Source organism: Stegodyphus dumicola, chromosome X2 (genome assembly GCF_044657685.1).
Source record: "Stegodyphus dumicola isolate Sdum_Otavi_A_Nest chromosome X2, ASM4465768v1".
NCBI lineage: Eukaryota > Metazoa > Arthropoda > Arachnida > Araneae > Eresidae > Stegodyphus > Stegodyphus dumicola.
The window spans coordinates 28,694,388-28,707,673 of NC_140781.1; the positions used below are offsets into that span (position 1 = coordinate 28,694,388).

At 32.9% G+C, this 13,286-nt stretch overlaps 1 protein-coding gene across 1 annotated transcript in view; it reads left to right on the forward strand.

Moving 5' to 3' along the window:
- Positions 1–13,286, forward strand: part of LOC118185622 (ATP-dependent 6-phosphofructokinase-like) — a 116,680-nt gene that overhangs the window by 73,063 nt on the left and 30,331 nt on the right. The window contains exons 10-13 of the mRNA XM_035355510.2: positions 7,492–7,617; positions 8,860–8,924; positions 9,053–9,140; positions 12,953–13,099. Coding sequence (XP_035211401.1) covers positions 7,492–7,617; positions 8,860–8,924; positions 9,053–9,140; positions 12,953–13,099 — 426 coding nt within the window. The remainder of the gene's footprint in view (positions 1–7,491; positions 7,618–8,859; positions 8,925–9,052; positions 9,141–12,952; positions 13,100–13,286) is intronic.

The window sequence follows — 13,286 nt, forward strand, 5'->3', positions numbered from 1 at the left end:
CGGCAGTTCACTGTTTGGTTTTCAAAAGGATATGACAATTGTTTCATATGCAACAAAAAAAAAATAAGTGTGTAATACTGCTCAGTACTTTACATGATGATGACAAAATTGACCAAGAAATGAATAAACCTGACGTAATCCTGGACTATAACAAATGTAAAGGTGGAGTCCACCGTAGACCAACTTTGTAGTAATTTCACTGTCGCCCGAAAAACCAAGAGGTGGACAATGGCAATATTTTTTGCACTGCTAAACATACCGGGCATAAATTTGCAAGTGCTCTTGAACTTCGCCAAATCTGATGCAAAAATCGAGTTTAGAAGATATTTTTTGAAAAATTTAGCTACATCTTTGATGAAACACATCTTCAGAATCGTCTGAAAATGCCGTTTTTCCTGTCGCATTCCAAAGCTATTATTAGAAGGCTGGTAACAACAGAAGCGGACAAGACGGCCGAAACAAACGAGGAACCACCTGCAAAAGAGATCAAAGGACGCTGCGCTGAGTATGGTAGAATTAAGAATAATTACACTACCATAAAATGTTCTGAGTGTTCTAAGTTTACCTGCAGAAATTATCTGGGAAAGAATACAACTTTGCAAACACTGCTGCAGTGAACAGGGACAATCTGAAGTGGATTAGAGTAGCAAAAGGTTTTAATTTTTTTTTCATTTGTGAAATTTATTACTTACCGAACTTTTCTTTACGGAATATTTATAATTTGTAAATTTGATTTATGATCTTATAATTTTCATACAGAAAATAATGCAGCATACTATACAACTTTAAATTACATTTCCAGTGCATTCCATTTTTTGAATTAATTAAAAATTTGTAATTTCCATCTTTACTGTTTTTTTTTCTGTTATTCTTTTTCTTATATCATTTTTACTATAACGAATCACCTCATTAATCCCATGTATACGATTAAATAGTTTCAAACATGAAGCAGAGGCTCGAAAAACGACCTGGGGTTCTTCCTACGCCGCCCCTCTAAAATTGTACCATATGTCAGCCCCTCCAGCTGAGGGTTAAATGATTGTATAAGATTTTTTTTTAATTCTCTCCCCAAAAACGAAATCCGTACAGTTCCTCTGAGATGCAGTCAGAACTGTGGGAGAAAAGTTTAATTGAACAATCCTGCATTACCTCTCACTATTTGCATCTGGGAATTAACAGAAATGGACCCAGAAACTACTTTTGAGAGTGCAATTGATGAAAACACTGTGGTTACATCATCCCAAACGATTAATGTCTACCATACGATTTGATCTTTCAAATACCACCTTATACATCACTTTTCTGGAAATGCTAGTAAACCTGCGAGTCAAATTTCAGGGACATTCATTGATGTAGTAGAGAGGAGATCCGCATATTGATGAAGATCAAGCAAAGGTACTCTATGAAGCGGGAAGAAGGCTAAGGACACCTCAATTGTTAAATCTGACCTCAAAATTTAGCAGCCAACTATTAGAACAGGTTCAGAGGCAGCTCTAAAACCTTTTCCTTGGGGGCTGGGACATATATGTCCCACTCGATCATGACATAAATAAGAATCAAAGAAATTGAATCTGCTATTTAATGCAGGGCAGCAAATGGCCTGACCCTGTTGATTTGTTTTCCTTTTTTCTTGATAGCAAAAAAGCTGACTAAATGCTTACAATACATAAAAAATTAGGATATGTAACCCATGGGAAAAGGCAAAATAATGACTCTTCCTTATATATAAAATAAAATTATTAGGATATTTGTATACGAGATGGAACTACCATAATTTCCGAAAGAAAAACCGCATCAGCGCAAACTCTGCACTCGAGAAAAATGGCAGGAAAAAAAATTAAATTACACAGAAATGCCGCATCAGCATAAACGCCGCAATAGATATTAAATTGCAACTGACATCGTCGTGGGCCGCATAGATGCAAAATCTCAACCGAAGTCCTAATATATGACATACCAGTTAAGAAAAATGCATGAAAAGAAACCATAACTCAAAAATAAATTAAAGGTAAGAAATGTGGAAAATATATTTACCTTCACATATATACTTATATTTACACACTAAAGAAGTCCATATTTGTAAAACTCAGACTATATTATAAAAAATGTTGCAACAACAAAATATTAAATTTGGATGACAAAAGAAATTTTAAATTTTACTTATAAAAGGAATTACAGCAAACTATACATCATATGAAGCCATCAAAATCTGATTCTTCACTATCTGAATTAAAAAGATTTAGTAAATCCTGATCTAATTCCAAGTCTTCCAGATCGTCACATTCAACCTCTTGGTTTACAGTCTCTTTATCTAAGGATATAATTTCAGCTTCTTTGAACCCTGCTATTATTGACAATGTTTTTACCGATTTCCACGCACTTCTACCCACTTTGCAACTTCTTCATAAGATGCTCTACGCATTTTACCACTTTTGGTATACGTATGCAATCCTTTACTCATCCAACACTCCCACCGCTTTCGGACTTCAGCTTTGAAGGATTTATTACCTGACAAATCTAACGATTGTAAGATTTTTGTCAAACCACCAGGAATTATTGCTTCAGTCGTAGACAATTTTTGACATCTGGTTTTCACTGACTCAAGTAAATGAGCACGCATGGAATCCATTATCAATAACCCTATTGGTTGGAAAAAAGATCCCATACGACACTGCCAAACTTTTTGTAGCCACTCATACGTGATTGTTTCGCACATCCAGCTGTTCTCGTTTGCACAAATAACTACGTCATTAGGAAAATCTCCCTTCGGAATAGTCTTTCATTTAAAAATAATCATCGGCTTTAGCTTGTCACCATTTGCGGCACAAGCTAACACACATGTAAATGACATTCTTTCATGTCCCGTCGTAAGCACAAATACAGTTTTTACACCAGTTTCATAAACAGTTCTGTTTGCAGGAGAGTCAAAAGCTAACAGCGTTTCGTACATATTTGTTATCTGTGACCGAAATTATTATTATTATTTTTTTTTTTTTTTTTTTTTTTTTGTCAATAATATCTGTCACATATTTTAGAAAAAATGCCTTTTTATCCTGCCAGTCCATTGGTAATTGTTGCCCGACTGTCGTTATAGTACGCACAGAAATATTTTTTCTTTTCATAAATCTGCTACACCTCCTTTGAAATCATTTATGTTCATTCATTTTGCTATAAATTTTGCTTGTAAGTGAATTTTTACAGTCGAAATTGCCATTCCCTTTCCCCGTTGCTCCTTTATCAAGTTTGCAAGGTTGTCCTCGAGATTCGGCCACCTTACAGTACCACTTCTTTTGCTCGTTTCTGGTGTGGCATATTTTTAAGAAGTTCTTTTTCAGTTCTCCAATGTCGAATACATCTCTCGTCGACTTCAAACTCTCGAGCTGCTGCTCGATTTCCAATTTGTTCAGCACGTGAAATTACATTAAGCTTAAAACCAGAAGTTTAGCTTCTGTGCCGTTTAGGTGACATTTTCAAAAATTTTCCTCTCCCTTCTTACTTAAAAACTATCCAACAAGTACTTGTACCCAAACTGATGGGATCTGTATCTGGCAGAATGCCAAGAAAAATCGATTCATGCTGAAGGGGAAGAAATACATCAGAGTTCGTTATTGCGATGCAGGTGGAGTCGTGTCCGCCTTTGAAAAAAATTGCAGAAAAGGCAGGGGTGGGGAGAGGATGGGTCCTGGAGGATTCATAGAATGGCAGAGGAGCGAGACTATTCAAACTGATGAGAATGTTGATTTGAAAGGGGGAAGAATGTTATTGTTCTGATATCTCTTTTAGGGTGAATAAGGCATGTAGGTCTGTTCAAGGGAAAGAATGTAAACAAAATAACGTTCGCAAAAAGCAACTGAGTGGTCTTTTGTGTGAGAACAGCACCAGTCTATGCACAATGACAAGGCCATCCAAACTATGTACAATGACCATCATAGGAAATATTTTATTTTTAGTGCACCTAAACGCCGCATGGGTAGAAACGCTGCACCTGCTGAAAATTTAAGTTTTAAACATGTAAATGCTGCGGCGTTTCTTCCGGAAATTACGGTAAATAGAATTTCCTAGAAAGTTTGCAGACCTTACCAAAGCCCTGGAAGTATTTCTAATTTACTAAAATATACTCTTCATTATTAACTTTGCTTTTCAGGAATGTTTCCACTTAAAATTATAGCATATTCAAGTGACTGCTTACCTCAGATTCGGGGGGGGGGGAGCATAATTTGAGATCATTAGGATATATATTTTTATATTACAGCAGCTTTCTCAAGTATATTTGAAAGAAGACTTTTTTTAATTCCTTTACATTCGTATATATATATATTTCGTTTTAAATAGTGCAATTTACCGTTATGGGTAGTAGTTCACATGAATATTTAATGTTAAGTTAGAATTCTAAGTTGTATAATTATGAATGTTGATATTTTAATGTTTTCCATATTCATTAATTTATAAAGATACATTAAAATTTATTTCATACATCAAAAGGTACATATTGATTTTAGTATGATTTGGCACTAAAGTGCTAGACAGCTATATTCGCAATAAAATTTACTGTTGAATTTTGTATATAATATCTTTTTCATACGTTTCTAATATTTCACTTATTCCATTATATTGTGAACCATACTGCATTTCAGTTCGTCATGAGAATTTTTTTTTTCACATTTAGTTCTTGCTTTTTTTAGAGCACTGTTATGTACTTGATGGCTCAGTTGTCTTCGTTAGTCATCTGCGGAACAAAGGGTTATTCTATCATATCCAGTTAAAAAATTTTTGTTGTCTGCTATATTTAAATCATCAGTGTTTGTGCAATTAGTACATTCAAAATGAATTTTATTTATAGCAGACTGGACCTCTAGTTTTTTTAACTAATTAATATTTATTTTTTTAATTGAGATTTTTTCCCCATAAGTTTATTTTCCCCCTGTTTATACTCTTAGCATTTGTTTATTGCTGTCTATTATTCAAATCATCCAAATTCTATGCATTAATTTTACTGAAATCATAATACACAATTATTGCTAATTAAGTTTCATTTATATTTTAGTTTAAAGGTGTTCATTTTTAATCATTTTATGTCTTTCTTTCCCAGTTCAGTCTTTCTTAATAATTGTAGAAATATACTTCGAACACAGTTGTTCTTTTATCTGAGATTTTGTTTATACTAATTTTTATTATTAGTGATTAGACTTTCTGTTTTGTTTACAAAGAGCAAATAGTTTGAATTTAAATTATTTTATTTCTAAGCTTGGAGAACTAATACCAGTTGCCTTGTTTTATATTTTGAAATTTGAATTTTTTTTAAACAGAGTTTATTAATTGTGATGCAGAGACTTCTTCACATGTTATAAACAGGAATCAAATAATTGCATTCCCTTGATTTTAAATGCTGCTCAAAGTTCCATAGGAAGACTTTTTTCATCCCTAATTGCTTCATTACATGCCTTTTAAACATATCATTTGATTGGCCAATTTTGTCTAACTGCATGAACTCTTGAATGAAGAGTGCATGTCATAAGATTGCTTTAACAGTTGATGAAGGAAATACCAATTTATTTAACAACCATTTGCAAAGTAAGAATGGCTATTTACTTGTGTGTTATGAATGGGGCCTTAAGTATAGTTATAAAACTCCAAGCATAGGTTCTTGGGAGAGGGTTCTGGTGTATGCTAGAAATACTGTGTAACATTGGTTTGCTTAGACAGCTGCTTCAAAAAAGTAATAGACCTCAATATACTTGCTCAACATTTTGATAAGGATGGTTATTTCTCCCTGGTTTCAGGGGTTGTCTTGCTCATGTCTTGTAATTTTTTAGGGCACAGGCAATGTTGTAACTTGATATTTGTGCTTATTTAGCTGCTTTGTTTTATGTTGATTTTTAGGTATTGTTTTATTCCATATTTGTTTTTTTATTTATGTATTTCATACTTTTTTCATCAACTAACATCATATTTTGTTTTTGTATTGTATATTTTCTGTAATCTTGATTTTCAATCAGTTTTTAGTTCTTGAGTTATTTTTTAGTAATTTTAATTCTGAGTAAAACTTGAAATCCATAGCATATGCTATCTTCTTGACAAGAAAATTTTGTTTCCATATTGGTAACATTTTAGTGGTTTGTGACTGCTTAATGATGTTTCTGGGCCTCTAAAACTGGTTTTTCTTGAAGATTTGAGTAGTGCCTTCACTCAGCCTTTTGGCTCTGGTGAAAATAGGTGGGATAGGAAGAGTTGTGATTTAGTTGATGTTTGTTTGCTTAGACTGATCTGCTGTTGAGTTTAAGTGTTCAAAGATTTTTAGACATTCATGTGTGAGTGATTTGTGGTATGCTTATTTTCATCTTGTATTGAGCATTTTCTGCCAGCTGAGCCGTTTTTGTTTGTTTTTCTTCATAATTGCGGATTATTATCCCTTGAATCTGCAATGCAGTTCAAGTTTTCCTCTGCACCTCATTTAAGAACTCCTTGATAAATGTGTAATGCATAACAAGAATGCGGTAGAAAATTGATGTTAATAGATTATGTGACAAGCATATTTGTGCAGATTGTTTGAAAAAGTAGTGATCAATACCCTTTGTTAAAAAAAAATCATGTTTACAGAGTCATAGAAATTGTGCTGTACAAAACACTTGCAACTTCCGTATCTGCTCATAAACAACTAATATTATTATTTGCATGAATTAGAAATTAGAAATGATTCTAATATACTAGAATTTTTATAAAATAATAATTCCACGAGATAATAACTCTCATGACAATAAAATTTCATTGGAATATTAGCATATTTTTATCCTTTGAAAACATAAAAATTACTACTGTGAAAATTTTTTTGTCATACCAGTTTTAACAAAATAATGTATTAAAGAATGTTTTGCTACAGTATATCACAAAAAAAAAAAAAAATCGCCAAATGGCTTTTAAGGAGAAAACAAATCAACCTTCAATATTCTAATTTATTTATTAATCGACCTCTGAAGGCAAGTTGGAAATATCAAATGTCCTCAATTTTTAAATTAAATAGCTTGGTCAATTTTTATTGTATGGGAGTCAAACGTGTCTGAGTATTACTTTTTATAATGAATGTAATATTTGTCTAAGTACATTAATTGGAGAACCATATAAAGTTAGATTTTGTAATTTTTATTTAATTGATATTTGTAAATTTTGAAATGCCAAAGCATTAATTTTTACATCTAAAATATTTTTGTAATTTGAAGTCTATGTGTACAAGCAGTGGATGCAGAAATAAAGGACGGGTAAATACTTTGTGGGGCACAGTGTATATTTTTTTTTTTATCAGTCACTTTTTTTTTTTTTTTTTTTTTTTTTTTTTTTTTTTTTTTTTACATTTTGCACTTATTTTTAAAGGTTTAAAATTAAATGCTTGAAATTTTCATCTGTGTGGGAAACATGATTGAATTTCAGTTAGTTGAAAAATGCTTCTTGTTTCAGTGAACCCATGGTTTAAATAGGTGTGTGTGTGTATATATGTAGGGTTGCCGAATGGGTGCTGAGGCTGTACATGCTTTATTAGAAGCTACACCTGATTCTGAAGCATGTGTTGTATCTTTGGATGGCAATCAAGCAGTAAGAGTTCCTTTGATGCAGTGTGTTGAAAAGGTAAACTAAATTTTACGTTGCTTTTAATTACATGCTATCAAATAAATACAGTCAAAAGTCGTTAATTCGGACACCCATAATCCGGACGTCAAATCTACAAACATTCTGCTCATGCGTGTCGCGTTGATGCATGTGCGTAAGACATTTACGGCTGCGAATATGCGTGTGCGCATGCGCATAATACGTTTACGCATGCGCGTTTACTGTATAACGGACGGTATAAGCTAAGCTGAAATTATCTAATTCAGTTAATGTTGCAGATTGCGTTGTTCCTTAATCTTCGAACTGGATCCGGCTTATTATATTTTGCAGACTGTTACAGAAATTTTATAAAAGTAAGCTTGAACTTTCGATTATGTCAAATAGAATTTCTGATATATATTTACTAATATGTAAAGGATCTACAAAGCGAAAGTATGTTTCGAAGTCCATTAAACAAAAAGTGGAATTGCTGCAAAAAATGGATAAAGGCATATCCTTCGTGTCTCTAACCATTCTGAAATCTGTATCAATTTCATGCTGCTCTGCGGCGGGGGGAGGGACTCCGCGGCGCGCAATGAATTGGTCAGTCAGCACTATCCTTATCTTCAGGGCAGATGTTTTAATTTTTTTCGGCTTGTAATTCCTTACTAAATGTAGTATTTCATCTCGATGTACTCCGTCTTTGATATGATTTAAATCAAATTCCTCCTCATTATAATTCGTTTCCGATAGTGAAGAAAGTGACACAGAGGTTATTGAAAACGAAAAAAATTCGATTCACAAATTAGTCGGTATTCTCAACACAGCAATTATAGGACTTGAACAGCGGAGCTTTGTAACTGAAGAAGAAATTATGTCAGTTTATAGAATTAAAGAGAAAGTGTTATCACATAAAACGAAGCAACTTAAACAACTTACATTGAAAGAAATGTTTAATAAAGTAAACAAATAAATATTAAGCTCTTTTTTTTTTTTTTTTTTTTTTTTGTAAATTTTCATACCCTTTAGATCATAATTGTTCTTTATTTCATAAATTACGGTTTCATATTTTTTATTTTATAATTTCTGCATGCCATCTTACGAGATTTAAACTGATGATCTATAATCCGGAAAAATCGATAATCCGGAATCGCCGAAGTCCCGACGAGTCCGGATTAACGACTTTTGACTGTATAGCATTAAATGATCTGTGTTACTTCTAAGCCATCCCATATGAAATGCATACTGTTATTCGTTAATTATTATTTATTTATTACCTAGACAAAAGCTGTTGGTTATGCTATGGATAGTAAGCAGTGGGAAGAGGCAGTTAAACTTAGAGGACGGTAAATTTTTAATTTCAGTCATTCTTTTCTGTTTTGTTGCATTAAATGTAATTATTTCTTTGAGCTAGTTTGTTTGTATATGTATATGTATGTAATTGTTTATTTAATTATTTTTTTTTACATTTTAGGAGTTTTGAAAGAAATTTGCAGACATATAAAATGCTAACTAGATTAAGACCTCCGAAGTCAGTTTTTGATAATTTGGGACATGGAAAGGTTATATTTCATGATTAATTAATGTTTTCTTTAACTTATAACAATCTGGCTTGGCATTTTTTAAAATATTTATCTATTGTTAAATGTTATATATCTCTGTGTGTATGACATTATTTTCTATATAATTTAATTTTTGAGCAATGCATTTACTTCTGTAAATTTTCATCAAAAGCAAAGTATCTGATTCTACCATTTTACAAGGTAGTATACATTATACTGTACTCTACCATTTTGCAAGGAGCTTGTGCACATTGCCTTGAGAAACTTAATTCTTGGAGTTTAATAAGAGAAAAATGGCATATTAGAATTTATTTTCATTAACCTTTAAGAGACGGGACAGTTTGAAAAGATTTCACTTAAAAAGATGGGAAATCCAAGTGCATTTCCACTCCCCCCCCCCTTTTAGCTGCCATCGTAAAGGGAAACTACTACTCTTTTGCAACTTTTCCTGTAGGTTGCCTTTGGGGGTCGCCTTTGTTAATTTTCAGATAAGAGACTAGGGAGTATATCGCCTTTGTTAATTTTCAGATAAGAGACTAGAGAGTAATATAAAAGAATTTGTTGAATTTGTTCTCTTTTCTGCTGTTTCTTTTCCCTAAACTATGGAAACATATTATGGTGAGATTTCGTAGCTAAATAATTGTCGTATGTTGGAATATTAACATTTGACAGTGCATCATAATGAAAATACGCCTTAGCAGCAAATGCACGCCTATAATCAGTTCATAGTTTATTCAGTTTTTATTTGTTTACAAACTGAATTTAGTTTAAAATTACATGTACTAATTAACATTTTTAATTTATACTCGAAAATGATGTTAAACTATTTGTTTCTTGTATTAATCGGCAGTTCACTTTTATTTGTTTCCAAGCATTGTGTAACAGCTTATATTTATATATTAAACAAATCCCGTTGTGTTTTTCTTATACAGTCAAAAGTCGTTAATCCGGGCACCCATAATCCGGACCTCAAAGCTACAAACGTTCTGCGCATGTATCAACGCATAATGTGTTCACGCATGCGCATAGGTGTTTAGGCATGTGCATGTGTGCATGCGCATAATACGTTTATGCATGCGCATTTAATGTATAACGGACGATATAAGCTAAGCTAAAATTATCTAATTATCTATTTCAGTTAATGTTGCAGATTGCATTGTTCCTTAATCTTTCAATTGGATCTGGCTTATTATTTTTTGCAGACTGTTAAAGCAATTTTATAAAAGTAAGCTTGAACTTTCGATTATGTCAAATAGAATTTCCGATGCTGGAGCTGCCAAAAGATCTACAAAGCAAAGTATGTTTCTATGTCCATCAAACAAAAAGTGGAATTGCTGCAAAAAATGGATAAAGGCATATCCTTTGTTTCTCTAACCATTCCGAAATCTGTTTATCAATTTCATGCTGCTCTGCAGGGGGGGGGCATCAGGGTGCGCAATGAACTGGAAGTTGATCAATCAGCACTATCCTTATCTTCAGAGCAGATGTTTTTATTTTATTCAGCTTATAATTCCTTACTAAATGTAGTATTTCATCTTGATGGACTCCGTCTTTGATATGATTTAAATCAAATTCCTCGTCATTATAAATATCACGAGTACACATCAAATAGTTTTCTGGTTGCAATTTTCTAATTTCGACTATGCGTAATGTATGCTTTACGCATGCGCGCGTTGAAAGAAATGTTATATTAAGCTTTTTTTTGTCAATTTTGATACCCATTAGATCATGATTTTTTATTATTATTATTATTTTCTTTTACTTTAAAACAGATTTTATTCATTATATTTTCATTGCATTGCACTCCATTGCATTTTGCATGTTTCAAACAGCAATGTTAAATACAAAAATTACAATAAAAAGCAGAAATATAAAGAAAAAAAATACACTTTTAATGACACTGAAAAGTTGGTGAAATTAATACTAATGTAAAATTGCTAAGATTTCACTGCTGAGGGAAACGAAAGGGAATTTACGAAACTCCAAAGTTGGGAAACCCGAAGGTCATCTCGCATATGTAGCAAGGGAGGTTATTTAGACAATGACTATCTCCACTAGTGATGAGTCGGTACTACCGAACCGGGTATTTTGTAACGGGTACTGAAAATCGGTGCATCCAAGTACTCGTTTTCGGTATTCGTTACTGGAGGATCGATGAGGGTTCAACTCACTTCGGTTTTGGTACGAGGACAGTAGTATCTGGTTGTATTTGCGAAATGGTGATATGCACTCCTTGTGTCCATGAATGGCCTGCTCCTCAGACACTTCCGTAGTTGACATGTTTTCTGATATTCAAAATCTTACTCCGTACAGATAAAAATCAAACACGTGGTGACGTGGCAGAGTTCCTTCAGTGTGCAAAATCGTTAGTTGCGTATTTCGGTACTCCAAATCGTTACTAGGGCACTTCGGTACTCCAAATCGTTACTAGGGTACTCCGGTACAGTAAACTGTTACTAGGGTACTCCGGTACAGCAAACCGTTACTACGGTATTTCGTTACTTCGGTACTCCAAATCGTTACTTGGGTACTCGGTACTTGAAATCGGTTTTCGGTACTTTTCAAAGTAACGGTTACTTGAGTAACGGGTATTTTGTACCGGGTACTTGTCTGTACCCGTTACTCTCGTACCGGGTACAAGAATGTACCAAAGTTGCCCATCACTAATCTCCACACCCTGAAGGATGGGGGGAGGGGAATTCGCTCGCTGATATTTCGGCCACAGCTGTCTTTTTGAGACACTACAGCTCTGGCCAATTCTTCGGCCACCCATTTTTTAAAGGTTTAAAACAATTACTAATATTGTATTCTGAACTGCATATATTCTGATTTGACTCAGTGTGCACATACATGTCATAATTTGTGCATATGGCTGTCTTGCTGAATTGTCAGGAAGACATTCTAAATTTCTGTCTCTGTTTCTGCATTGCAGTAATGTCCCCCAAAGCTTGAGTGTTATATTAATGAAAGCAGTAATTGTTTCTGGAAGCTAATCTGAAGTATGATCCTGCCTCTGTTAGTTAAAAAGTCAGTGCAGTGCAGAAAATAACAGCTCTTATATACTTTTTTAGTTATCTGTTTAATAAATATATTGGATAGTTGCTTGGTTGATAATGGGAAAATGTATGAAAACCATGTTTCCTTGAGGGTATTATAATGAGAACTGGCGCTATTTAAATTACATTTGAGAGGGAAACATATAACCAACCTGTTTTATTTAGAATTCAAGAAGAATTAACCCATATAAAATTATTTTAGCCATGTAGCTGATAATGAAATTAAAATATTAGAAAAGCAGCTAGGATGCATCAAATTAGAAATGGGTGGAATGAAATAGAAAGTAAATATGCCTATGGTAATAATTAAACAAAGACAAACTTTTATTAATGCTACATCTTTTTAAGAAGTTGGTGATGTAGAATAGGTACCTAATTTCAGTAAAATTGTCAAATACTGTTTATCATTTGAAAAGTTTGTTTATTAAAGTAATGTCTTCTCAAGCAATTTTTTTATCTGTGCTGTTGCACAAAGTGCTGTTCTCTGCACAAAGTCTGAAAAGTGCTGTTGCACTTTTAAATCTAACTTAGGTGTCCTTTATGTATATGGCATACTTTATGTATTATAATTTTTTTATTATTTATATTATTGAAAATATCTATAAATGCATGAATTTTTAATGCTGCGAACTCCTTTATGGCTTTCAGAAGGTATGTGAAAACTTTTATCTTTTCTTTTTTCCTTTGTGACTTTTTGAATTTTAAATTGCTTACCAAATAAATATGCTAAAAAGTAAATTTTTGCATTCATTACAGAAAGGGTATACTCTAGCTGTAATGCATGTTGGAGCACCATGTTGTGGAATGAATGCTGCTGTGAGATCATTTGTAAGGAATTGCTTATTCAGAGGTGACACTGTTTATGGTATTCATGATGGTATAGAAGGTCTTATCGAAGGAAATGTAAATATGAATTTTAAATTGTTTCATTTTTTTCTCTGTTCTGAATATATAAAATTACTTCATAGGTGTATGAATATATTGTATTCTGAAAAGGGAGTGCATGCTCTATTTCCATAAGTGTATTGATTCTAAAACATACATTTCTGTTCTCAAAATAAATTAATTGTACTGTTAAAGTAAGTTATTT